The sequence below is a fragment of the Elephas maximus genome, chromosome 10 (assembly GCF_024166365.1).
Source record: "Elephas maximus indicus isolate mEleMax1 chromosome 10, mEleMax1 primary haplotype, whole genome shotgun sequence".
Lineage (NCBI taxonomy): Eukaryota > Metazoa > Chordata > Mammalia > Proboscidea > Elephantidae > Elephas > Elephas maximus.
Genome location: NC_064828.1, coordinates 59129783 through 59156952, shown reverse-complemented (window position 1 = coordinate 59156952; position 27170 = coordinate 59129783). Strand labels below are relative to the sequence as shown.

The 27170-nt window shown below is 35.6% G+C and overlaps 1 protein-coding gene across 1 annotated transcript in view; it reads left to right on the top strand.

Moving 5' to 3' along the window:
- The window catches only part of MDGA2 (MAM domain containing glycosylphosphatidylinositol anchor 2), a 943396-nt gene that overhangs the window by 835176 nt on the left and 81050 nt on the right, over positions 1-27170 (top strand). The window contains exon 10 of the mRNA XM_049897699.1: positions 2310-2458. Coding sequence (XP_049753656.1) covers positions 2310-2458 — 149 coding nt within the window. The remainder of the gene's footprint in view (positions 1-2309; positions 2459-27170) is intronic.

The window sequence follows — 27170 nt, the reverse complement described above, 5'->3', positions numbered from 1 at the left end:
GTACTGAGTTTGTCATTCAGTGTATTAGTTTCCTCTCAACTGAATGCTGCCCTTAAATGTTGTGATTATAAATTTGTGTTACTATTTAGTAACGAATAAAAATACCATACAAGATAAAAAAGAAAATGGATACGTTGATTTTTTTTCTAGAAACCTCTTTTTATGTAGAATTGTTTGCAAATTTTTCAGTTCATTCAAATGAATTGTCATAAATTTTTTTAATTGCAGACAACATTGATGTAGGAGACTTTGACAAGTGTTCCTAAAATTCAGATATTTTATTCAGTATATTTAATTTCACTAGTTAAATTTTCAAAAATTAAATTCAGAAATATTAGCCATACAAAATAATGAAGTACCGCTGTTTGCTACATTATAGATAAACCTAGAAAACATTGTGTTAAATGAAAAAAGCCAGACACAAAAGGTTACATGTCATATGATTCCATTTACATGAAATATCTGCAATAAGTAATTTACAGACATAGAAAGCAGACTGGTGGTTGCCAGGAGCTGGGGGGGGAGAAAAGGGGAGTGAGTACTTAATGGGTACAGGTTCTCCTTAGGGGTTATAAAAATTTTTGTAACTTTAAAGAGGTGAACGTTGCACACAACTCTGACTGTACTGAGTGGTACACTTTAAAAGGATTAATTTTTATGTCGTATGAACTTCACCTTTATTAAAATAAAAATTAATAAAGAAAAAATTAGCTCATCTACATTGTTTATTTTTTTCCTTCTGAACCTCTCCAGGATAATTACTTCCATTCTTAGTGTTCAAAATTATCAGTTAATTGTTTGCATATAAATTTCCTTTTTTTTTGGTTCAACTCTTGCAAACCCTAGCTGATAAGTGACTAATGATGAAGAAATATGCAAAACCAGGTAAAAGAATTTCCTGCATGCAGGGAAAAACTCAAGAAGGCATTTAATATTTAATCTAATTTTAAAAATAGAAAAAGCAGAAAAGATGTTGAATCTGAGATGATAAATATGCAACTTGTCAACTGATCATCCACTAAGAATTGCAAAGCTATTTGAAAAGTCTGAGAAAGTGCATGCGACTTCTGTGAGAACAGAGGCCATACCTTCTCATTTATCATATCACCAATGCCCAGAAAACTACTTGGTATTTAATAGGCTCTCATTAAATATTTGTGAATAAATAAATATATGATAGAAGGTATGAAAAAAATTATATTTCAGAATATTAGGAAGTTGAAACTATAATTCCCAATGGCACAGTTTTCAACTTGTTAATTAAAAAAAAAAAAACTGAAATGTTTTATATATTCTATATTTTTTTATTACTTTTTTTATATTTGTTATACTCACTTCATGATTCCTTAAAGTTCAAATAAAAGCTCCTTTTTCATTGACCAGAGTTTTCTAATGGCTTTTTAAGCCATGGATAATATAAATGCAAATATTCTTTCATTGACTTTTTTTTTTTGCAAAGGTGATCGCTCACTTTTTGATATACTTCTTTTGGCTTCAAGGATACCACATGTGGGTTTTCCTCCTATTCACTTTTACTCCATCACAGACTCCTGTGGAGTCATAAATTCTTCCATATCTCTTAACTTTGGATTGCCTCAGTGGCCAGACCCAGTCTTCTTGTCTATTTACTGTAGTACTTTGATGATCAGTTCAATCTCATGCCTTTAAATGTGACTGCTCTGCCAATGTCTGGCAAAATTGTTTATCCAGCCCTGGCTTCTGCTGTACCCCAGACTAGTATATACAACTGCATATACTTGATGTCTCTATCTAGACCACTCAAATTGTTCAAAAGTGACTTGCTGATTGTTTTCCCCCAAAATTCATCCTCCCATTGCTCTCCATCTCAGCGGATAGAAATTTCATTCTTCCAGTTACTTAGACCATAAACGCTGGGATCGTCTTCAGTTCTTCTCTTCCTCTCACATTGCTCATTCAGTCAACCGAGAAGTCATCTTATATCTGTTCTTAAAAAATATCTAGAAAAATGCCTTTCCAATTAGAAGAATTATTTATGAAACATATAGTGCACCAAAAAAAAAAAAAAAAAAAACTAAACCTGTTGCCATCAAGTCCATTCTGACTCATAGTGACCCTATAGGATGGATAGAACTGCCCCATAGGGCTTCCAGGGAGTGGCTAGTGAATTTGAGCTGCTGACCTTTTAGATAGCAGCCAAATACTTAACCACTGTGCCACCAGGGCCCCGAAACATATAGTAGAAGGTGGTAAATAGCCATAAAGTACAACAAATACATTTAAACTATAATATGTCATCATTAAAATTTAAGCACTCTTTCTGTTTTTAGGAAAGGCCTATGCTCCAGAATTCTATTACGACACCTACAATCCTGTGTGGCAGAACAGACACCGTGTTTATTCCTACAGTCTGCAGTGGACACAAATGAATCCTGATGCAGTGGATCGGATTGTTGCATACCGGTTGGGTATTAGGCAGGTGAGGAATTTAATTGGTGCCTTTTTGTATGTGTGATGCTCTGTGAAGGCCTTGCTGCTATAATTTTTTCTAGTCATTTTGCATGAATTCTATAATGTATTTTATTATTACTATACAAAAATCTGTTCTGAATTAACTACAAATTTTTGAAATTGACTTACACATTTTCTACCATGACAGCCAGAGATATTAAAGCAACTTTGTATGAGCCTTCTGAAATCCTTTGTCACTAGATATGCTAAAGAAATTATAAGGCATAATTACTATGAAAGGAAATTTATTTAAGATTTGCTCACACTTACCTTTAGTGCATAATCATTTGTCTTGTTTCTGAAGAAGCTAAATATCTAACTGATTTCTGCTCTAAGTACCTTAGGCTGGGTTCTCTAGAGAAGCAAAACTAGTAAAATGTATAGAGAGACACAGAGAGAGAGATTTATCTCAATGAAATGGCTTATGAGGTTCTGGAGACTGGCAAGTCCCAAAGTCCATAGGTCAGACTGGGTGCTTCTCCTAACTCATGTGGTTGCAGAGGGTGAGGAACCCAAAATTGGCAAGTGAGATGGCAGGCAGCTGGCTTACAGGGCTGCAGAGCTGATGAATACCAAAGTCAGCAGGTCATAAGACAAGCTGCTGGCTTGAATCCCAAGACCAGAGGTCAGACGATGATGAGCCAAAACAGAATCCATAGCAAACAAGTGAGCTTTGCCAGAGCATCCACATCCCTGAGGAAACTCCCCTTACAAATAATTGGCTGACTACATTATATCATGTCATGGAAGTGATTACATTATATTACTTATGTGTTGTTGTTGTTAGGTGCCGTTGAGTTGGTTCTGACTCATAGTGACCCTATGCACAACAGAAAGAAACACTGCCCAGTCCTGTGCCATCCTTACAATCGTTCTTATGCTTGAGCTCACGGTTGTAGCCACTGTGTCAATCCAACTCGTTGAGGGTTTTCCTCTTTTCCGCTGACTCTGTACTCTGCCAAGCATGATGTCCTTCTCCTGGCAACACGTCCAAAGCATGTAAGACGCAGTCTCGCCATCCTTGCTTCTAAGGAGCATTCTGGTTGTACTTCTTCTAAGGCAGATTTGTTCTTTCTTTTGGCAGCCCATGGTATATTCAATATTCTTCGCCAACACCACAATTCAAAGCCGTCAACTCTTCTTCGGTCGTCTCTATTCATTGTCCAGCTTTCACATGCCTATGATGGGACTGAAAATACCATGGCTTGGGTCAGGAGCACTTTAGTCTTCAGGGTGACATCTTTGCTCTTCGACACTTTGAAGAGGTCCTTTGCAGCATAATTGCCCAATGCAATGCATCTTTTGATTTCTTGGCTGCTGCTTCCATGGCTGTTGATTGTGGATCCAAGTAAAATGAAATCCTTGACAGCTACAATCTTTCTCCATTTTTCATGATGTTGCTCATTGGTCCAGTTGTGAGGATTTTTGTTTTCTTTATGTTGAGGTGTAATCCATACTGAAGGCTGTGGTCTTTGATCTTCATTAGTAAGTGCTTCAAGTCCTCTTCAGTTTCAGCAAGCAAGATTGTGTCATCTGCATAACACAGGTTGTTAATGAGTCTTCCTCCAAACTCAATGCCCCGTTCTTCTTCATATAGTCCAGCTTCTCATATTATCTGTTCAGCATACAGATTAAATAGGTATGGTGAAAGAATACAACCCTGACACACACCTTTCCTGACTTGAAACCAATCAGTTTCCCCTTGTTCTGTCCACACAGCTGCCTCTTGATCTATGTAAAGGTTCCTCATGAGCACAATTAAGTGTTCCGGAATTCCCATTCTTTGCAATGTTATCTGTAGTTTGTTATGATCCACACAGTCGAATGCTTTTGCATAATCAATAAAGCACAGGTAAACATCCTTCTGGTATTCTCTGCTTTCAGCCAGTGTCCATCTGACATCAGCAATGATATCCCTGGTTCCACGTCCTCTTCTGAATCCAGCCTGAATTTCTGGCAGTTCCCTGTCGACATACTGCTGCAGACATTTTTGAATGATCTTCAGCAAAATTTTGCTTGCATGTGATATTAATGATATTGTTCTATAATTTCCACATTCGGTTGGATCACCTTTCTTGGGAATAGGCATAAATATGGATCTCTTCCAATCAGCTGGCCAGGAAGCTGTCTTCCATATTTCTTGGCATAGATGAGTGAGCAACTCCAGTGCTGCATCTGTTTGTTGAAACATCTCAATTGATATTCCATCAATTTCTGGAGCCTTGTTTTTCGCCAATGCCTTCAGAGCAGCTTGGACTTCTTCCTTCAGTACCATTGGTTCCTGATCATATGCCACCTCTTGAAATGGTTGAATATCGACTAATTCTTTTTGGTATAACGACTCTGTGTATTGCTTGCATCTTCTTTTGATGCTTCCTGCATCATTTAATATTTTCCCCGTGGAATCCTTTACTATTGCAACTCAAGGCTTGAATTTTTTCTTTAGTTGTTTCAGCTTGAGAAATGCCAAGCGTGTTCTTCCCTTTTGGTTTTCCATCTCCAGCTCTTTGCACATGTCATTATAATACTTTATTTTGTCTTCTTGAGAGGCCCTTTGAAATCTTCTGTTCAGTTCTTTTACTTCATCAGTTCTTCCTTTTGCTTTAGCTGTTTGACGCTCAAGAAGAAGTTTCAGAGTCTCCTCTGACATCCGTCTTGGTCTTTTCTTTCTTTCCTGTCTTTTCAGTGACCTCTTGCTTTCTTCATGGAAGATGTCCTTGATGTCATTCCACAACTCGTCTGGTCTTCAGCCACTAGTGTTCAATGCGTCAAATCTATTCTAGAGATGGTCTCTAAATTTAGGTGGGATATACTCAAGGTCATATTTTGGCTCTGGTGGACTTGCTCTGATTTTCTTCAGTTTCTTCAGCTTGAATTTGCATATGAGCAATTGATGGTCTATTCCACAGTCAGCCCCTGGCCTTGTTCTGACTGATGATATTGAGCTTTTCCATTGTCTCTTTCCACAGATGTCATCAGTTTGATTTCTGTGTGTTCCATCTGGCGAGGTCCATGTGTGTAGTCGCCGTTTATGTTGGTGAAAGAAGGTATTTGCAATGAAGAAGTCATTGATCTTGCAAAATTCTATCATTCAATCTCCGGCATTGTTTCTATCACCAAGGCCATATTCTCCAACTACTGATCCTTCTTTGTTTCCAACTTTTGCATTCCAATCACCAGTAATTATCAACGCATCTTGATTGCATGTTCGATCAATTTCAGACTGCAGCAGCTGATAAAAATCTTCTTTTTCTTCATCTTTGGCCCTAGTGGTTGGTGCGTAAATTTGAATAATAGTCGTATTAACTGGTCTTCCCTGTAGTCGTATGGATATTATCCTATTCCTAACAGTGTTGTACTTCAGGATAGATCTTGAAATGTTCTTTTTGATGATGAACGCAACACCATTCCTCTTTGAGTTGTCATTCCCAGCATAGTAGACTATATGATTGTACGATTCAAAATGGCCAATACCAGTCCATTTCAGCTCACTAATGCCTAGGATATCGATGTTTATGCATTCCGTCTCATCCTTGACTATTTCCAATTTTCCTAGATTCGTACTTCGCACATTCCAGGTTCCGATTATTAATGGATGTTTGCAGCTGTTTCATCCCATTTTGAGTCTTGCCGCATTAGCAAATGAAGGTCCTGGAAGCTTTACTCCAACCACGTCATTAAGGTTGACTCTATTTTGAGGAGGCAGCTCTTCCCCAGTCATCTTTTGAGTGCCTTCCAACCTGGGGGACTCATCTTCCAGCACTGTATCAGACAATGTTCCGCTGCTATTCATAAGGTTTTCACTGGTTAATGCTTTTCAGAAGTAGACTGTTGGGTCCTTCTTCCTAGTCTGTCTTAGTCTGGAAGCTCAGCTGAAACCTGTCCTCCATGGGAGTCCCTGCTGGTATCTGAATACCAGTGGCATAGCTTCCAGCATCACAGCAACACACAAGCCCCCACAGTACGAAAAAATGACAGACACGTAGGGGATATTACTTATGAGAGATCACAAAATGGAGTGTAATTACATCATGTTACAAAATGGAGGGTAATTATGTAATACTGAGAATAATGGACTAGCCAAGTTGACACATAACATTAACCATCACACTTAGGGATTCAAAATATATATAGAATGTTTTTGAAGTTATTTTAATATACTTGAAGAATAGAAATATTTAAGATAAAATAAGAATAACAAACTATGATGTTGTCCTAAGGTAGCTGAAGTTTATGCATTATGTGGAAAAAAAGATCAGTATTTTCCAGATAAGCCACTGTTAAACTCAGTCATCCTTTGTTGCTATAAATGATATTTTAAAAAAATTAATTGTAGGTCTGTACATCATTTGCTGTTAGGTAGCATATTATTTCTCATGATTCTGTCAAAAGAGCAAATATTTTTGAGGATATATTTGATTACATAAGGTATTAATTAACTCTTCCTCACAACTTTGTATTATTCACAGATTTGCAAAATATGTGTTCTGCTTTTTCAACTAAATCACAGAATAGCTTTAGAATTCAGATAGTAGAAAGGATAAAATTTACTAGGAGAAAGATTGATCGATCATCAACAATCCATTCAACTGTACTATTATAAAACTAATTATTGCCTATCTTGTTCGCAAAGTTATACTAAAAGACCTTGGTACCATCATTCAAATTAAGATGCATTGGTAATCAAATATTCTTAATGTACATGTGTAATAATCAAAAAAAATAGTAATAATAGTAATAAAGAACATTTCTTTGTGAAAACATCCTGGCAGTTGTTAATTGCTGCTGTCTCGTGTAAGTGCTCACACACCTCTGATTCAGCAGATAGTAGTAGATATTCTGGAATTTTCTCTCATATTGCGCCTCATTTATACTTGGCATTACCAGGAAAATCCAAGTAATTCTCAAATCTGTATCAAAATTGTTGGTTCCGCTTGTTCTTATTTGACGATAATTTTCATTTGTTGGTGAAAATATAAGGTAAAAGGGATTAGCAGTTCTTTCACCTTCAGTCTGTGGGTTTATCACTTTCCTTTTATTCTTTTTCTTGATACAGCTAGTGTTTTTTAATCTTTAATATTTGGAGCATCTTAGAGCATTCTTGATTAAACACCTCACATTCTTTTTCCCAATTCTTACCACATTATTTGGCCATTCACATTCATCTTTTAATACACCAACTTTTAAAAATCTAAGAACCTCATATCAAACCAAATTAAATCGTATTTTTTTTTTTTTTTTTTTAGATATCTTTTCCCATTTTTGCTTTCTATGTAATGATAGTGTCAGAATTTTATTTTTTGGATCTCACATTATTCCTCAGGTATATTTTCTTAGAGTTTCTAGTTAGCTTTCCATTTCTGTCTGTTGAAAGGCTTACTGAACCTGATGTAAGACTGTAGAGCTATGCTCATAATTCCATTCTTGAATTCTGAAACATGACTGAAACATGTCTGAAACATGACTCAAACCCTTCGTTCACAACATCTCTGTCATGTATGCAAGGCAGAATTCCCTATTTTCTTAAAAATGGTAGATTTTTGAAGTCTTTATTTTTTTCCAAATAGAAGCAGATTTTAGCAGAGTCAGACTTCCTTTCAGGAGGAGTTTGACTCATTGAAGCCCCCCCTTCATGACCATATCTTATACTCATTACTAGCAAACTATCTACTATAATATATTTAATGTGATTGATATGCTTTTTTGGAATATTAGTTTCCTTATTCTTTTCTTTTTCTCACATGAATATTCTTCTGTACATTCCTTCTTTTACATTTCTTGATCATAAAACTGTTATATAATGACCTCATATGTAGGGACACATGTTTCTCAATCACTGGATTGTTCTTTTTTAAAAAAGTTAGATAATTTCCTCTACTCTGCTTCTTTAGGATGAATTATATACATGTGAGTGTGTGCATTAATAAATTTCCCCTTACTATGTTTGCTATGGAAACCCTGGTGGTGTAGTTGTTAAGTGCTATGGCTGCTAAACAATGGGTTGGCAGTTCGAATCCACCAGGTGCTCCTTGGAAACCCTATGGGCCAGTTTTTCTCTGTCCTGTAGGGTCACTATGAGTCAGAATCAACTTGACGGCAATGGGTTAATGGGTATGTTTGCTAAGATTATGAATTCCACACACAACTGGCTTAGAATTCTAGCTAATCTAGCCTCACTATTTTTAGCTATGTAACCTTGAGTAGGATTCTGAACATATCTAAGCTTGGGTTCCTACCCTTTAAATTGAGGATAATGATGCCTATCAGAAAATTGGAGTGTTGATGGAATATATTTTCTGCTTGACCCATTGGCCAGATACCCTTGTGCAGAACACTACTTTCATAAGCATTTGTGGGACTTATATCCATTTGCCATTATGCCATGGCCATGGTCCAGAGTTCATTAAGAATTAAAAAGTGAAAGTGTATTTTATGAACTTAACATGGTTAACAATTTTATTATGTTAGTTTTATTTAATACACTGCATATCTTAACTAGGCTTAAGTATTATTCCTAGCATGATTCAAAATAATTTCTAGATATTTTTTCACTGTTATTTTTATTTAAAAACCTATTATCTTCTATAATGTTCATTTTACTGATTCACATTTTTCTCTTCCACTTTGAGTCTTAGTTTAAAGCCTTTTTGATCAAATCAGTAAGTTTGCTGCTAATACTGTTCTTTCTAGGTTTTATGAGATGCATGCCATCCACTAGAGGAAAACATATCTGGTGTTTAAGTCATGGTCCAGAAAACAAATCCTTTCCCTTAACACAATTTTTTAAGCTAACTCTTCACCCCTTACAGCATTCTTCCTTGGGCTTCTTTTTTCTTAGGATTTTATTTTATATTTAGAAATAAATATTCCTTTTCCTTAAGGTAATTTTTCCTGATGCTCTATTCTGATTGGTAATTTTACTCACCAGCTATCTCTTGCCGTGGGAGAAAAGCTTTGGTATATCTTTTTGAGATGTCTCAATAAAAAGTAATGGCCTTATACTAGTCTGCCAATGTGAACAGGAAGGTGATGTTCATACATGTAGCATTAAAAGTAAAAAACATATATACACGTGTCGCCTTTCCCCACTACCATATTCTTAACACAGAACCTTCACCTGAAAATTTTTCAGATACAAGAATGGACCCGAAGAGCAGTATTTCTTTTGAAGATGCCTTAAGCCCAGTAGTTTAGGATGATAAGGAAGAAGCATTCTAGATATAATGATATTGGTATAGTTCTTAAAAAAGAAAAAATTTGTTTAATAATAGAAAGCAAAACTATTAATGTAAAGCAAGTTTATTTTATTTTGCTATATTATCTCAGAAAAAAATTACATCCTTCTTACCCTTGGTTTGTACATTAGATACCAACATTGTCTTTGAAGACAATGAGATGCTAGCATTTTCAAAAATCGGTCTTGAATTATGATCTGATGATCATGTCTAATGAAGATTTTTTATTACAAGAATATAGCCTTTTTCATTTCCCCAACTATTCAGAATATCGAATAAATGAGCTTTTGAATATAATCAACATTACTTGAATGATGTTTCAGTAAGCTGTTTAGGAATATAACCTAAGCAATGAAAGTTTTTAAAATAATGGATGTTTTCCTAAAAATGAGTATTAATGTCTTTGATTATGAGATCAAATTTCATTCAAGAGATTATTAATAATTTTGTTACATATTTTATTATTTTAAAGTTTTATTGTTTCAGCCCATATTTTTATTTTGAACCTGTGTATCTGAATGGTTTCTTCTATCATAAAGTACCTAGGTTATCTAGTGTGAAATATCTCCCCTTTTAATATAAAACATGGACTTTATTACTCAATATATTAGTATATTAGATGAAGTTGGAGAAACAACTTTGAACCTTTAAGACTAATGGCAAACCCAGTTCTAAAGAACCCTACTTTGATTTTATTCCATAAAAGGTTAGAAATCCTCCTGCCTATTCTTAAATCAAATAGGATTATGAAATCACCGTTATGTTACTAAACCCACAGCTGGATGGGGTTGGTAAACCAAACCCTGTATTCCTTTCAGCTTTCTGGTAACATTCCAAAACCAAACCCGTTGCCGTTGAGTCCCTTCCGACTTATAGTGACCCGATAGGGCAGAGTAGAACTGCCCTATAGGGTTTCCAAGGTGCAGCTGGTAGATTTGAACTTTCAGCCTTTCGGTTAGCAGCCAAGCTCTTAACCACTGTGCCACTAGGGCTCCCTCTGGTAACATTAGCTAACTCTAAAATTTTGTTTAAATGGTATGGCCAATATGTAAATATGTTAAGGCATGTTGTCTCAGATTTGAGTATTGGCTTATGTATTTTTCTTATGAAATACTCCAGTATGTCTAAAAAAGATGACAACACCACCTGAATTCTAGAATTACTGCTTCCAGAAACTTAAAAAGTGAACAAGTATATGATGGGAAGTTAAAATATTAATTCATGGAAAAAAAATCGTAATGTCCTTAGGTTATACTTTTTAGGCTCAGCTAAGCAATTGTTTAATCTCCTTAGACAGGTACTAGCCTCCCAATTATTTGCTTCATTTGTTGCTTAACAGGGAAGAGAAAAAGGTTATTTGAATGTATGATTTCCTTGGTTGCTAAGGAATTAAGAGACACACAAAACTGTTTCTAAGTTATCTGAATATACCAAACAACATAAACATTGGTTGACTTCATTTGAAACACACACAATTATAGTTTCTAATACTAAAATATTTCAGAATATTATACAGTTTTGTTTTTATACTTTGCTATAAAGATGCACAATAAGTGTGACTTTTTTACTGTTATCTTTGAAAAGTCTATTTTATTTAATAAGATACCTTAACTGCCCTGTTCCTGTCTTCTCAATAGTCATGATATATTAGAATGCTAGAATTATCATATTCGTTTGATCACCAATTCAGTCAAAAAAACTTTGAGTTAATTAAGCATGCAGTAAGTACTAGGGATTTAAAAAGTACTGTCCTCAATATCTGTTTAAACTGAGTACTATAATAGAAATAAGGGGCATAGGTGGTTCAGTTGTAGAATTCTTACCTTCCACAGAGGGACTAGGGTTTGATAGCCAATATACCTCATGCACAGCTACCACCCCTCTGTCAGAGGAGGCTTGTGTTTGCTATCATGTTGAACAGGTTTCAGCAGATCTTCCAGGCTAAGATGGACTAGGAAGAAAGTCCTGGCAATCTACTTCCTAAAATCAGCAAATGAAGACCCTGTGGAACACAATGGCCGAATTCACAATCAGTTGTGGGGATGGTATTTAATTGTGCATGGGGTTGCCATGAGTTGGGGCCAGGATCCACGGGAACTAACAACAGTATAACAGAAATATGTACAAAGTGCCATAAAAGGAGGTATAGGTGCAGTTAGTACTGCCAGGTAGCAGGGCTAAGGACATGATCACTACAGTGGAGACTTCATTTGTTTGTTTCATAAGTTTATAGTCAAATTTTCTTCTTAAACATTAAAAAAAAATTAATCACCAATAATTAGTAATCATTAATCAAAAATATATTTTTGGTATAATGGACTGTTGGATTATTTTATTATAATTTTGGTCTTCATAAATGTGACTATAATTGCTGAGATACTACTTATTTTTCCTTCCTGTTGACATTTTTTTTTTACTTATTTTAGTAAATAATTCATTGTTTATTGTCATTTGTAAAAGGCTTAATGTTACAATACATTCTCAGTAATGTTTATAAAGTGTAATATATACATGAGTTACCACATGCATGGTAATTGTGGTTATTACTATTGCTAAGTACCTAGTTTAATGTGTTTGCAAAAGAAACACATGGATTTGAGGAGTGCATGGTATAATTGTTTGGTGATAGGAATGATGTTTTATGCTTTTTAGCAACTAGAGGGCAATGCAAAAATAGTATAAGATGAAGTACTAGTACCAGTTCATATGACACAGTCTACAGATACCAAGGAGAATGGTAGGATAAAATAGAAGTAAAAATGGAATAATATATGTGATTGACTTAAGCCAGCTGGACAGATTGTGTTGAGAAAGATATTTAGAGAAACCATTTGGCCTAAGGAACTTAATATCAGTCCAGGAAGATCTATGGTTGTTTCATGGATAATCTGGGTTCCCTGTATAGCCTTAAGCAAGAGAGTATCATGAATAAAATGACATCTGTAAATTAATCTGATCATACTACACAGAGTATAATGAACTATACTTCAATAGAGGTAGAGACCACAGTTAGACACTTACTTGTTTGAAGTAAGTACCAATGATTTAGATTAGTAGAGTACTGAAGAAGGAGAGGGAGAAAAATTGAATTAAACTGTTGAAATGGACAGAATTTGACTATCGGTTTAATTTTGAGGAACAATTTAAAAAGGAAAATGATGTTATATTTTTTACTATTCATTTCAATACCTTTAGTGAATGTTTGGAAAGCATCAAGTATATAGAAATGAGGGAGGGAAGCAGAGGTTCAGAGAAATGTAGAAAAACCATTTTGTAAATGGGCTGTTTGTGGAAAATAAATAAACCATAAGCCAATTAATAAAAAGGGTAGTTATCTCCATCTTCTAAAAGATGGACACTGCACATATTCTCCTCATTTTTGTAAATAGTAACTTCACAGTGTATATATAGTAGGAGGAATAAATACATAGTAAATATGAATCACCTTCATGATTAATGTAGAAGTCTCTGTGAGATATGGATAACTTGTTTTGGGAAATTTCAAGTACTTTCTGAGAAGTTTTTCTGAGCCTTTGGTCCTCTGTACAGATTTCACTTTCCTTAATAATACTCTTTGGAATAACTCGTCAGAATTTTCCTTTTTCTTAACGCTGAGTGTGTTGATAAATATGCAACCCCAAAGAGATTTTTGAGTGGAAGAGTGTTACATTATTGACAAGAATAAGGTATTGAATAAAATTTTACAAGAATTGTATGCTCGTATTTTCAAATTTGTATTCCATTTGAATGAAAGAGAGAGGAATATGATACTGGAACTTGAGTGAATACCAAAAAAACAAACCTATTGCCATGCCAATTCCAGCTCATAGTGACCCAATAGGACAAAGCAGAGCTTCCCCACAGGGTTTGAGTGAATACTTCCCCTTTAATATGTAGATTTACAGGTCACAAGCTTTATGCACAAGAGCTGAAACAGAGTAGATAATCGTTTCATGGCAAAAATACAGAGATACAAATTTACCATATGAAGACAGTAATGACAGAAAGCTCTGGCAAAAGAGAACTGGAGAGGTAGAAAAATCTGACATTGTCATGGCAAGTAAGAGAAGAGTGTGGGTCTGTGTGTGTGTGAGAGAGAGAAGTGGGTATTTGTACATTTAAATAGAATTTTAAAAGGTTAAGAAGCCCTAGATTCCAGGTAGTAGCAAAATCAGTGTTACCTTTATATTTAAGGTAATTAAGAGTGGACTAGAAAAAAAAAAATTGTAGAAAAGTTTAATATCATTCCAAGGTCAGCTGATTGCAATCCTAATTAAATTAACCTGAACTTTGGTATTTTATTAAAGAAGACTAATTGATATTTTTACTTGGAAGAAAAAGCACTTCTTTGATGTCTGAATTGCCTCCTTAGAGCCTGTAAGTTCATGGATATTACAAATCTTAGGATTTTGATCCCAATCAAAGAGACACTATCTAATAGACCAATATATGCTCATTGACTTGTATAACTGGGAGAGTGGTTTCTATAAAAAAAATCATCATTTGTTCAACTATATTTAAGAAAAAAATGATAAAAACTTGAAATGGAGAATGGAATTTGGGTTAACAGTCATTCCTCATTTTCTTCTCAGCTTCAACTCTGTGCAAGTTGCTTGTTTGAATACAAATGCATGTATGTATTCATAGTCTGAATTTACACTTTGCTATTTTTTTTTATGTCTATTAATAAACTAAACACACTATTCTCTTTGTCTTACAGCACTGGTTCTCAAACATGAGTGTGCATCAGAATCACCTATAAACCAAAAAACAAACCAATTGCCATCCAGTCAATTCTGACTCATAGTGACTCTGTAGGACAGAGTAGAACTGCCCCATAGGGTTTCCAAGGAGTGGCTGGTAGATTTGAACTGCCAAACTTTTGGTTAGCAGCCAAGCTCTTAAACACTGGGTCCCACCTTCAGCGTTTCTGATATAGTGAGTTTGGGGTTCAAGAATTTACATTTCTAACAACTTCTCAGTGATACTGATGCAGCTGGTTTGGGCTACGTTTTGAGAGCCACTGTTTTACATTGTCATACCATCATGAAGAGACTAAGATCGGATCCCATTTGTATCTTTTGAATTTCCCTTATACTAGCATTCTTCCATTACATATATATATATAATATATTTTTTTTATATATATATAACCCAGTGTATATAAAATAATGAAATGTGCAAAGACCTGGAGTTAGAAAATCAAAAGGGAAGAACATGCTCAGCATTTCTCAAGCCAAAAGAACTGAAGAAAAAATTCATGTCTCGAGTTGTAATATTGAAGGATTCTACAGGCAAAGTATTGAATGACACAGAAAGCATAAAAAAAAGATGGAAGGAATACACAGTGTCACTGTACCAAAAAGGATTTGTCAATGTTCAACTGTTTAAAGAGGTAGCATATGATCAAGAATCAATGGTATTGAAGGAAGAAGTCCAAGCTGCACTGAAAGAAATGGCGTAAAATAAGGCTCCAGTGATTCAGAGAACACCAAATGAGATGGAGTACTGGAGGTGCTCACTCTTCTTTGCCAAGAAATTTGGAAGACAGCTACCTGGCCAACCGGCTGGAAGAGATCCATATTTGTACCCGTTCCAAAGAAAAGCAATCCAACAGAATTCAGAAATTATTAAACAATATCATTAATATCACATGCAAGTAAAATTTTGCTGAAGATAATTGAAAATGGTTGCAGCATTACATCAACAGGGAACTGCAGGAAATTCGAGGCAGATTCAGAAGAGGATGTGGAAAGAGATACAGCATTGCTGATGTCAGATGGATCTTGTCTGAAAGCAGAGAATACTGGAAAGATGTTTACCTGTGTTTTATTGACTATGCAAAGACATGCAATTGTATGGACCATAACAAATTATGGGTGACATTTCGAAGAATGAGAATCCCAGAATGCTTTATTGTGCTCATACGGAACGTATACGTAGACCAAGAGGCAGTCTTTTGAACAGAACAAGGTGATACTGCATGGTTTATAATCAGGAGAGGCATGTGTCAGGGTTGTATCCTTTCACCATGCTTTCTCAATCCGTATGCTGAGCAAATAATGCGAGAAGCCAGACTATATGAAGAACTCAGTATCATGATTAAAGGAAGACTCACTGACAACCTGCAATATGCAGATGACACAACCTTGCTTGCTGAAAGCAAAGAGGACTTGAAGCACTCACTGATGAAGATCAAAGACTACAGGTAACAGTATGATTTACGCCTCAATATAGAGAAAAAAAAACCTTTACAACTGGACCAATAAGCAACATTATGATAAATGAAGAATAGATTAAAGTTGTCAAGGATTTCATTTTCCTTGGATCCACAATCAACACCCATGGAAACAGCAGTCAAGAAATCAAAGGACGTATTACATTGGGCAAGTCTGCTGCAAATGACTTGTTTAAATTGTTAAAAAGCAAACATGTCATTTTGAGGACTAAGGTAAGCCTGACCCAAGCCGTGGTATTCTCAATCACCTCATATGCGTTGGAAAGCTGACAGTGAATAGGGAAGACTGAAGAAAAATTGATGCCTTTGAATTAAGCTGTTGAGGAAGAAGAATCAACAAATCTGCCTTGGAAGAAGTACAGCCAGAATGCTCCTTAGAAATGAAGATGGTGAGACTTTGTCTCATGTACTTTGGACATGTTATCAGGAGGAACCAGTCCCTGGAGAAGGACATCATACTTGGTAATGTAGGGGGTCAGAGAAAAAGAGAAAGACCCTCAATTAGAAGGATTGACACAGTGGTTGCAATGATGGCCTCAGGCATAGCAACAATTTTGGGGATGGCGCAGGACCAGGCAGTGTTTTTTTTCTGTTTTACATAGGTGTCACTATAAGTTGGAACCAACTTGAGGGCACCTAACAATAACAACAACAGCATCTTGTGTGGATAACAGTATGAAAAACACTTTTATAAATACTGCTTTAAGCATAATGCTTGGTATAAGGTGCTGAATAACTTTGTGCAATGAATGAGTTTGAAATTTGCATGTTAAAGTGGGCGACTGTTGAGTTCCCACCAGAGATGCATCTCCTCGTTGTGCCTGGGTTGATGCGTTTTGACCAGTGATTCTTAAAATATTGATTTCATTCCCCTGGTCAGTTTCAAGGCTTAGGAAATTAATACAAATGCAGATATTTTCTTTAGTTGTTCTGGGAAAGGTATATACAATTTCTTTTTAGGCTTATATTTTTATATATTTCTAAGGATTATTTACAAGAAGCCTATTAATAAGGTTATAAGAGTTACTTAATTGTGATATGTATGAGCAAAGATTTGGATGTTGGTAGAATTTTCTGAGGACTCTGATTCAATGTTTTACTAAGAACTATGGCTAACTCAAAACACTGTTACAACTTCTAAATTATCATTCTCACAAAATTCAAGAAGAGTGATTGCTGTTAGTGTTGTCTTGAATTGATCACCATTTTCAATTGCTATTTTCCATTTTTAATTATGTTACTGTTATAATTTATAAATTTGGAGTATTTCATATTTTAAACCACTTTTATGCCATACACATAAATCATGTCAGCAGTTAAATAGAGCATTTTAACTGAAATGAGGGCAACAATATATATCTTTGAATAATAACTGTTGGAAATGACAGATACCAATACAATTACATAGTTATTACTGCTGTACTATTGTTCAATAATGTATTGCTATGTTTTCCAAGCTTCTGTTCTCTGTTTTAAAAAATTTAAACAAGAAATGCAAAGGGTCTAAAGTGTTCAAGTTGCTTTGGTTTATTATATATTTGTTGAAAGAGGGAATCAAGAAGAAGGCTAGAAAAGTGAGGAGATAATTTGAGTATCATAGGCATTGTCTGTTTTTAATAGCTGTGTTTGAATTTATGTATCACAGAGCCAGGCATCATTCCAAGTATTTTACGTGTGTTATTTATTTCTTTTAAAATGACACAATGAAGTTGATACTATTGTTATTTTTATCTTGTATATGAAGAAGCATAGGGGTGAAGTAATTCACCCAAGATCACAAAGGTGAAAATGGAATTTGAATCTAAACTATCTGGCTCAGAGTCTCACAAATATAATTTAGCTGAATGGCATCTGATTTTTGTGCCTTTATCATTTTTTTGTTGTTGTTGTTAGATAAAGGTTTAGAAACAAACTAGTTTCTCTTCAAACAGTTAGTACACACACTGTGCTGTGACATTGGTTAATAACCCTATGACATGTGAACACTCTCCCTTCTCAACCCTTGGTTCCCTATTACCAGCTCTCCTGTTCTCTCCTGCCTTCCAGTCCCCACCCCAGGGCTGGTGCGCCCCCTTAGTCTTGTTTTGTTCCATGGGTCTGTTCAATCTTTGGCTGAATGGTGAACCTCAAGAGTGACTTCATTACTGAGCTGAAAGGGTGTTGGGGGCCATACTCTCAGGGTTCCTCCAGTCTCTATCAGGCCAGCAAGTCTGGCCTTTCTTTTTGAGTTAGAATCTTATTCTCCATTTTTCTCCAGCTCTGTGCAGTACCCTCTTTGTGATCCCTGTCAGAGCAGTCAGTGGTGGTAGCCGGGCACCATCTTGTTGTACTGGACTCAGACTGGTAGAGGCTGTGGTAGATGTGGCCCATTAGTCCTTTGGACTAATTTTTCCCTTGTATCTTTAGTTTTCTTCATTCTTCTTACTCCCGAAGGGAGTATCCTAGATGGCCGCTCACAGGCATTTAAGACCCCAGACACTACTCACAAAAGTAGAATGCAGAACATATCCTTTATAAACTCTGTTATGCCAATTGAGCCAGATATTCCCTGAGCCCATGATCCCCACAGCCCTCAGCCTAGCAATTTGGTCCCTCAGGGAGTTTGGATGTGACTGTGGAGCTACCATGACCTTGCCTTGTACAGATTGTGCTGGCTTCCCCAGTATTGTGTACTGTCTTACCCTTCACCAAAGTTTCCACTTGTCTTTTGTCTATTAAGTGTTTTTTAATCTTCACCCCTTCTCTCCCTCATAACCATCAAAGATTTTTTTTTTTGTATGTGAGTTTTTATAGCAGTGGTCTCATACAATATTTGTCCTTTTGTGGTTGACTTATTTCACTCAGCCTCATGCCCTCCAGATTCATCCAAGTTAGGAGATGCTTCACAGATTCATGGTTGTTCTTTATCATTGTGTAATAATCCACTGTGTGTATGTACCACAGTTTGGTTATCCAAATTCATCTGTTGATGGGCATCTAGGTTGTTTCCATCTTTTTGCTATTGTGAACAATGCTGCAGTGTGCACATGTCTGTCCGTGTGATGACTCTTATTTCTCTAGGATATGTTCCTAGGAGTGGGATTGGTGGATCATATGGTTTTTCTATTTCTGGCTTTCTAAGGAAGCACTATTTCATTTTCCAAAATGGTTGTATCATTTTGCATTCCCACTAGTAGTGCATACGAGTTCCGATCTCCCTGCACCCTCTCCAACATTTGTTATTTCCTGTTTTATTGATTCTTGCCAGTAATGCCGGGGTGAGATGGTATCTCATTGTGGTTTTGATTTGCATTTCTCTAAAGGCTAGAGATCATGAGCATTTCCTCATGTGTCTGTTGGCTGCTTGAATGTCTTCTTTGGTGAAATGCCTGTTCATTTCCTTTGACCATTTTTTTAATTAGATTATTTGTCTTTCTGTTGTAGAGATGTTGGATTTTCTTGTACATTTTAGAGATTAGACCTTTTTCTGATTTGTAATCACCAAAAAGTTTTCCCTAGTCTGTAGATTCTGGTTTTACTCTTTTGGTGAAGTCTTTTGAAGAGCATAAGTGTTTAATTTTTAGAATATCTCAATTATCTAGTTTATCCTCTGGAGCTTATGTGTTGTTCATTGTGGCTTGTATCCTAATTTTTTTTTTTTTTGTAATGGTAGGTGTTACCATGTTTTCTAATTTCTCTTGTGATCATTGCCTGGTAGAGTTTTCTGCCTCTTTTTGTATCAATTTTAATTTAAATTATTTTTCCACATTTAAAAATCTATGGCCATACAGTTGTATATATTTTTATCCCTTCAACCTCTTCTGCATTTGAGGGTATATCTGCTTTCCATCTATAGTATATATATTTTGCGTAAGGCTATTCTGTTTCTGGAAATCTTTTCCTTATATATTATTTTCTAAATCACGCAATTGTAGTGCATTGTAAACATCTCAATTTTCACTTTTTCCTAATGATAAGTGAGGAAGAAATTAAAAAATTCTTTGATTTGGGAATAAATAAAAATATAATGAGGAAAAAACTCCAGTATAATACTAAACACCAAAGAACTGTGTAAAATTGGTATTATCCATCTTGGTCAGTTGGGGAAATAACCTTAGGAAAGTTAACCTACACATCCATGTTCTGAAGAGCAAGGTCATTGGAGAATTGGAATTTTAACCATTTTTGTCAAATTCTAAAAGCCCTATTATTAACCTCTAGACTAAGCTGTTAAAAGACTGTATGTAATTCTATGAATGATTTTAATGTAAAGTGATAAGGGTTTGGTTGGGCATGAGGTTGTATAGGAAGTCCAGGGCTTTATCATGAAGAGCAATAAATGCCCATTCACCCCTTTTCCTTCCTCCACAAATAATAAATTTAAAAAATTAAAAATGCCAACACAACGATATGAGTTTTACTTTGCCTTAAATAAATGAGACTAGACAGTATGCATTAGGTATAATATCAATGAAAGTTTAAGCCTATATTCTCTAATTAATGTTAGTTTGTAAATAAAACCCAAATAAGAAACAATAACTCATTTATGTAATAAACAAAATATGTACCGAGCTCAGATTGTACATTAAGTATTCTTCCCAGCATTTGAGATACCACATGGGGGTTGGTGGGGAAGATTCATCTCATTCTCAGGGAGTTTACAACCAATGAGGATATAGATAACCAAGAAGTCAATTACATTGTAGTATGGTAGATATTGGGCACTCCTGGGTGGTACAAATGGTTAAATGCTAAGCTACTAACTCAAAGGTTGGTGGTTAGAGTTCACCCAGAAGCACCTCGGAAGAAAGGCTTGGAGATTTACTTATGAAAAGTCAGACATCAAAAACTTAGTGGAATAGAATACAGTGCTATGCTGACACACAAGGGGTTGCAGTGAGTGACATTGACTCCGCAGCAACTGGTTTGATTATGATTGGTGTTATAATTGATATTATTATTTTTTTTGTGTGGGAGCATATTGGAGGGAAACCTAAGAGGTCCCAAACATGCGTCACTGACCCTAATTTCTAGTCCTATATTTCTAACTGCATGCTACTTACACTTTGAAATCAGTAAATTATAAATCAAAATCATCCTCCTTCCACCAACACCAATTCTCACTACCACATCTCCATTTCTATTAATAATATTTCTAGGCTCATATTCTCAAAACTTCAGATTCTCCTTCAATTCCTCCCATTCCCCCAGATCCCGTATACCACCAGCTCCTAGTCAATTCTTCTTTCAAATGTGTTGCTTCCTTTTCCTTTCCACATCTACCTGCTTAATCCAGATCCACATTACTTCATGCATGAAAAACGAGGCCACGATTTCCCCAACTGGTCTTCTTCACCCTACTCTTTCTCCTCTTTAATCCATTTCTGTTTAATCTTCTGGAGGTAATGAATGTTAACAAAGAAAATGAGAGCAAGCTGATAACTGGGAAATGAGTAGGAGTTACCAGTGGGAAGGGTCATGGATGGAATAAACAAGTGCTTGGACACAAAGCATCGTGGTAAGTTTGGGGGACTGAAAATAGTGCAGTATCTCTGAACCATAGTTTAGGAGAGAAAAAGAAATCAGTCTGGAGACATGAGGGACCAGCATCATGAAGAACCATATGAACTGTTCCAAGAACATTAGACTTTACTGTGAAAGAAGTGGGGAGATGAAAGATTCAAAACAGGGCAGTAAAATGGTCACCACTGTGGTACAAAATCCATAGGGGACAAGGCTGGAGCCAGATTAGTGTAAAAGCTGTTGTTTTATTTCAAATTCAAGATGATAATAGCCTGAATCAGTGCAGTTGCATTGGGGATTGGACAGAGATTTGTGCGGCAGAGTCAGGGGGATTTGATGATTGAATACAAGTTGAGGGAAGGGAGAAAGCAAGAACGTTGGAGCTGGAAATAACGTTCACTGCTTATGTTCTTGTCTTTAGAAAATCTTATGCTGAAAGTTATTAGTATATATTGTCTCATTTCTGTGTGTTAAGGACATATCCTTGAATATGATTGCTTATAATAAGAAGAAAATGAGCTGTTATTAAAATAGGTTTTGGGCAAATGTTTAATGGAATATTTTCAAGGTAATATAAAATGATAATATTTGAAAATATAAAATCCAAAGAAGTTTTCATGTTATAATATAAAATAACTTTAGTGTAAAAATGTAGCCATGCAACTTTTTTTGTTTTAATCCATGAGTCAGAACCAACTCAACAGCAACTAATAACAACAAAGACCTCAGGCTGAGATTTATTCCTCATATATTCATGTATTAGCAAAATGACATAATTACAAAAAAAAATCATAGCTTCTTATATTTAATTAGTAGCTTTTCTGCTTAGGTAGAAAAGCCAATTTTGAAAGTACATATTTTTATGATTATGATATAAGGTACTGTAATAATAGATACTAATGTTTAAAAAAAACTGGGAAGAATTTTTGAAATGAAATTCATAGTTTCACTTTAAAAGTATTTTCTTCATTTTTTTATTTATATTTTCTCCTCTATAATTTTTATATTCTACCTTCCTCATTTTAGGATGTGTCTTAGTGCCCCATCAGTAGTGTTGTCCTAGGTCAGATCCTTCTATGTATTGATACAAAATGATGTTTACAATATCAATTGTTTCTTGGAGGGCACATGTTGAAGTGTGTGCTACCTCTTAAATTTTCCTCTTGGAAATGGTATATATCACTTCTGCTCATATTTTCTTGGCCAACACAAGGCACATGGCTAGTGTTTTTTTTTTTAACCAGCAAATTCTTTTTTTTTTTTTCAGTTTATTGTGCTTCAGGTGAAAGTTTACAAATCAAGTCAGCCTCTCATACAAAAAGCCATACCCACCCCGCCGTGCACTCCCAGCTACTCTCGCCTCAATGAGACAGCACATTCCTCCTCTCCATCCTGTATTCCCTGTGTCCATTCAATCAGTTCCTGTCTCCCTCTCCCTACTTATCTCACCACCAGACAGGAGTCACCCGCATAGTTTCATGAGTCAACTTGAACCACGAAGTTCACTCCTCACCAGCATCACTGTCTATCTTATAAGATTTTTTTTTTTTTTTAAATCTTATAGCCCAGGCCAATCCCTGCCTGTAGAGTTGGTTTCAGGAATGGTTCCAATCTTGGGCTATCAAAGAGTCCGGGGACCATGACTGTCAGGGTCCCCCCTCTAGTCTCAGTCAGACCATTAATCCTGGTCTTTTATGAAAATTTGAGATCTGCATCCCACTGCTCTCCTGCTCCATAAGGGATTCTCTGCTGTGTTTCCTGTCAGGGCACTGACCCGTGGTAGCTGAGTACCATCTAGCTCTTCAGGTCTTAGGTTGATGGAGTCTCTGGTTTATGTGGTCCTTTCTGTCTCTTCGGCTCATATTTACCTTGTGTCTTTGGTGTTGTTCATTCCCCTTTGCTCCAGGTGTGTTGAGACTGCTTTATGCATCTTGGATGCCAGCTTGCTAGTGTTTAAGACCCGAGACGCCTCTCACCAAAGTGGAATGCACAACGTTTTCTTAATGCATTTTGTTATGCCAATTGACCTAGACATCCCTGGAACCATGGTCCCCAGACCCCCGTCCCTGCCCCTCTGGCCTTCAAAATGTTTGGTTGTATTCAGGAAACTTCTTTGCTTTTGGTTTAGTCCAGTTGTATTGACTATCCCTGTGTTATGTGTTGCCCTTCCCTTCTCCTAAAGAAAAATTTTGTCTGTATTATCCCTCTCCCTCCTTTCCCACCCTCATAACCATCAAACAATATTCTCTTCTTTGTTAAAACTTTATCTAGACTCCTTATATTAGTGGTCTCATACAATATTTGTCCTTTTGCAAGTGACTAATTTCACTCAGCATAATGCCTTTCCAGATTCCTCCATATTATGAAATGTTTCAGAGATTCATCGTTGTTCTTAATTGTTGCATAGTATTCCATTGTGTGTATACCATAATTTACTTATCCATTCATCTGTTGATGGGCACCTTGGTTGCTTCCATCTTTTTGCTATTGTAAACAGTGCTGCAATGAACACTGGTGTGCAAATATTTGTTTGTGTGAAGGCTCTTATTTCTTTAGGGTATGTTCCAAGGAGTAGAATTGCTGGGGCATATGGTAGTTCTATTTCTGGCTTTATAAGGAAGTGCCAAATTGATTTCCAAAGTGGTTGTACCATTTTACATTCCCACCAGCAGTGTATAAGTGTTCCAGTCTCTCCACAACCTCTCCAACATTTATTATTTTGTGTTTTTTGGATTAATGTCAGCCTTATTAGGGTGAGATGGAATCTCATTGTAGCTTTGATTTGCATTTCTCTAATAGCTAATGATCATAAGCATTTCTTCATGATATATGTTAGCAGCCTGAATATCTTCTTTGGTAAAATGCCTGTTCATATCCTTTGCCCATTTTTTAATTGGGTTATTTGTCTTTTTGTTGTTGAGTTTTTGCAGTACCATGTAGATTTTAGAGATCAGCTGCTGATCAGAAATGTCATAGCTAAAATGTTTTTCCCAATCTGTAGGTAATCTTTTTACTCTTTTGGTGAAGTCTTTGGATGAGCATAGGTGTTTGACTTTTAGGAGCTCCCAGTTATCTAATTTCCCTTCTGGTGTTTGTACATTGTTAGTAATGTTTTGTATACTGTTTATGCCATGTTTTAGGGCTCCTACTATTGTCCCTATTTTTTCTTCCATGATCTTTATCATTTTATATTTTATATTTATGTTTTTGATCCATTTTGAGTTGGTTTTTGTTCATGGTGTGAGGTGTGGGTCTTGTTTCATTTTTTTTTTTTTTGCAGGTGGATATCCAGGTATGACATGGCTGGTTTTAAGGTGAACAGGGCAGACAAATGCTATCCTCTATGAACCTGCAAGGAATAAGAGAACCAAATACTTATGAAGAGCTCAAATTTCTACCAAACTCTGGCATTCTTGTCAGCAATATTTGATTTAATAAATTAATATTATCATTTGATTTTATGCTGAAAATATAAATTCAGATACCATTTACTTCTTTGGTCTACTTGTAGAATACTAAAAGAATGAGGGAGAAGATTTGATTATAAAGTTGTACCAATAATTTCAAGTAATGAAAGTTTTTGTAAAGAACTCATAGGGGCTCAATAAATGTCTCTTGAGTGACTAAAAGTTTCAGTGAATAAATTATTAAATAAAAACCCCAATTGACATATGGTCTCAGTAAAAGACTAATATAAAGTGACATATGCTCCTGTAAACAATTCATCAATGCAATAGTGTCCTTTGATTCTTCTTTTGTAATTAGATATCATGTGTTGTTATATATACAGGGGATAGGAAGCAGACCAGACAGAAAGTCTATGTTGTCAGGGAGCTTATGTTCTGGTAGACAGCAGACAAAAAATAAGGGAACAGATAAAATAATTTCAGAATGTGATTAACGCTACACACCAAATAAAGCAGACGTAGGGGAAAAATTGGTATCATCAAAATTCATTACGTATTCAGAAAATTTCATGAAAATTTGTAAAAGTAGCAAAAGGCTTATTATTCCTTTTCCCACATGTTTATAATTTTAAGACATTTTTCAAACCATATTAATGGAAAGTGGGATCATAGATCAGTCTGGGGAGAGAATAAACCTGAAGTACTTTGGAAAATATGAGTCAATAATAACTTCTCCCATATCTGTTCACCATTTTAGTTTTTTATTTTATAACAAAAAAACTAGCCTAGAGAGTAGCCTGTCTTAAATTGATAGTATTCATAAATTAATGTTGCTCATTTTATAGAGTGACCTTAACATTGTAATATTTTAACTTAAGAAAAATTTCATGAATTTCATTAATGTAACCCAGCAGTATTTTTTAACCCATTCAGTACTTTTATCTAAAAGCTATGTGTAGCTTCGGTGGCAACAATATAACTGCTTGTTCTGGTGGATTTACATTTAATTTTCTTATTTCTATAACCACCAACTAAGATAAACTATGATTGTTTTCTATACAGGAGATTTTGTTCTATTTTAGTTATCTAATTTTCAAACAATTCAACAAGCTTACTTTTTTCCCTTGTTATCAGGCATTGAACTTAATGCTTATGGTAGGTTTTTTTGTTGTTGTTACGTAGTCGATCAATCATATTGATGCTAAAAGCATCTAGTAATAATGCAAACATAGTTTATTGTATTTGTAGTATAACCAGATAATAACTTGATGAATTTTAATGCTTCAGGAGTATTGTATTATTGACTGTTTCAATCTATTGACATTTGCTTCTATCTCTAATTTGTTTATGGTTTAGTGTGCATATGAATATAACACAAACTCTTTTGCATCAACAATATTGTATGAGATAGATTGCATGCAACCTCAAAAAGAATATAAAGAAAAGTGTAAAATGGACTTTGGCAACAATGAGCACATTCAGCAAGTGAAACAGTGAAACATTTTTATTTGTGCTGATGCAAAGGTTAGTACTTCATATATTTACATGGATTTCATGAAGTTCCACCTGTTTCAAAATAGCTCCCCAATTTTTAGATTGCACCACTGGGCATTACTTTGAATATCTAAAATCTTTTCCATCCGCACAAGTCTCCTTGAATAAAGTGAGTCCTCCAAAGAAAGATGAAATCTTAGTCTTTTCATCTAAGGACTTAGCAACTTATTTCATAGTAAGTTAATAGATCATGGTCTTGTGAGAATGAAATGAGGTGAAGAATAATCATCTAGGCATGGAGAAAAGTCTTCTGGGAGATTAAAAATGAGCCTAGTTGTCTGTTCTGCGGAGGGCTGGCCTAGCATGTTCATTGGTTTTGTTTTAGTACAGCTGTGATTTCTGCATCATTTCTGATAGCTGTAGAGACTACTCTGATAATGCAACTTCAGAGACTAGGATGTAGACTTCCAAGGGTGGATGTGTGAATTTCCTTAATAACTAAGATGCTGAGACCCTGAAGTTGGACATATGAAGAACTCACCTGAGTTCAGAGTTTCTAGTCAAGTTAAGGATTATTGAATAACAATATATGGTTTTCATTATTTATGGTCTCCCTTGGTGGTGCAGCTGCTAACTGAAAGGTTAGAGGTTCAAACCCACATAGAGGCTCTGCAGGAGAAAGACCTGGCAATCTGCTTCTGTAAAGATCACAGACAAGAGAACCCTACAAGACAGTCTTACTCTGTCACATGGGTTACTGTGAGTTGGAATCTACCAAATGACACCCAAAAACAATGACACAAT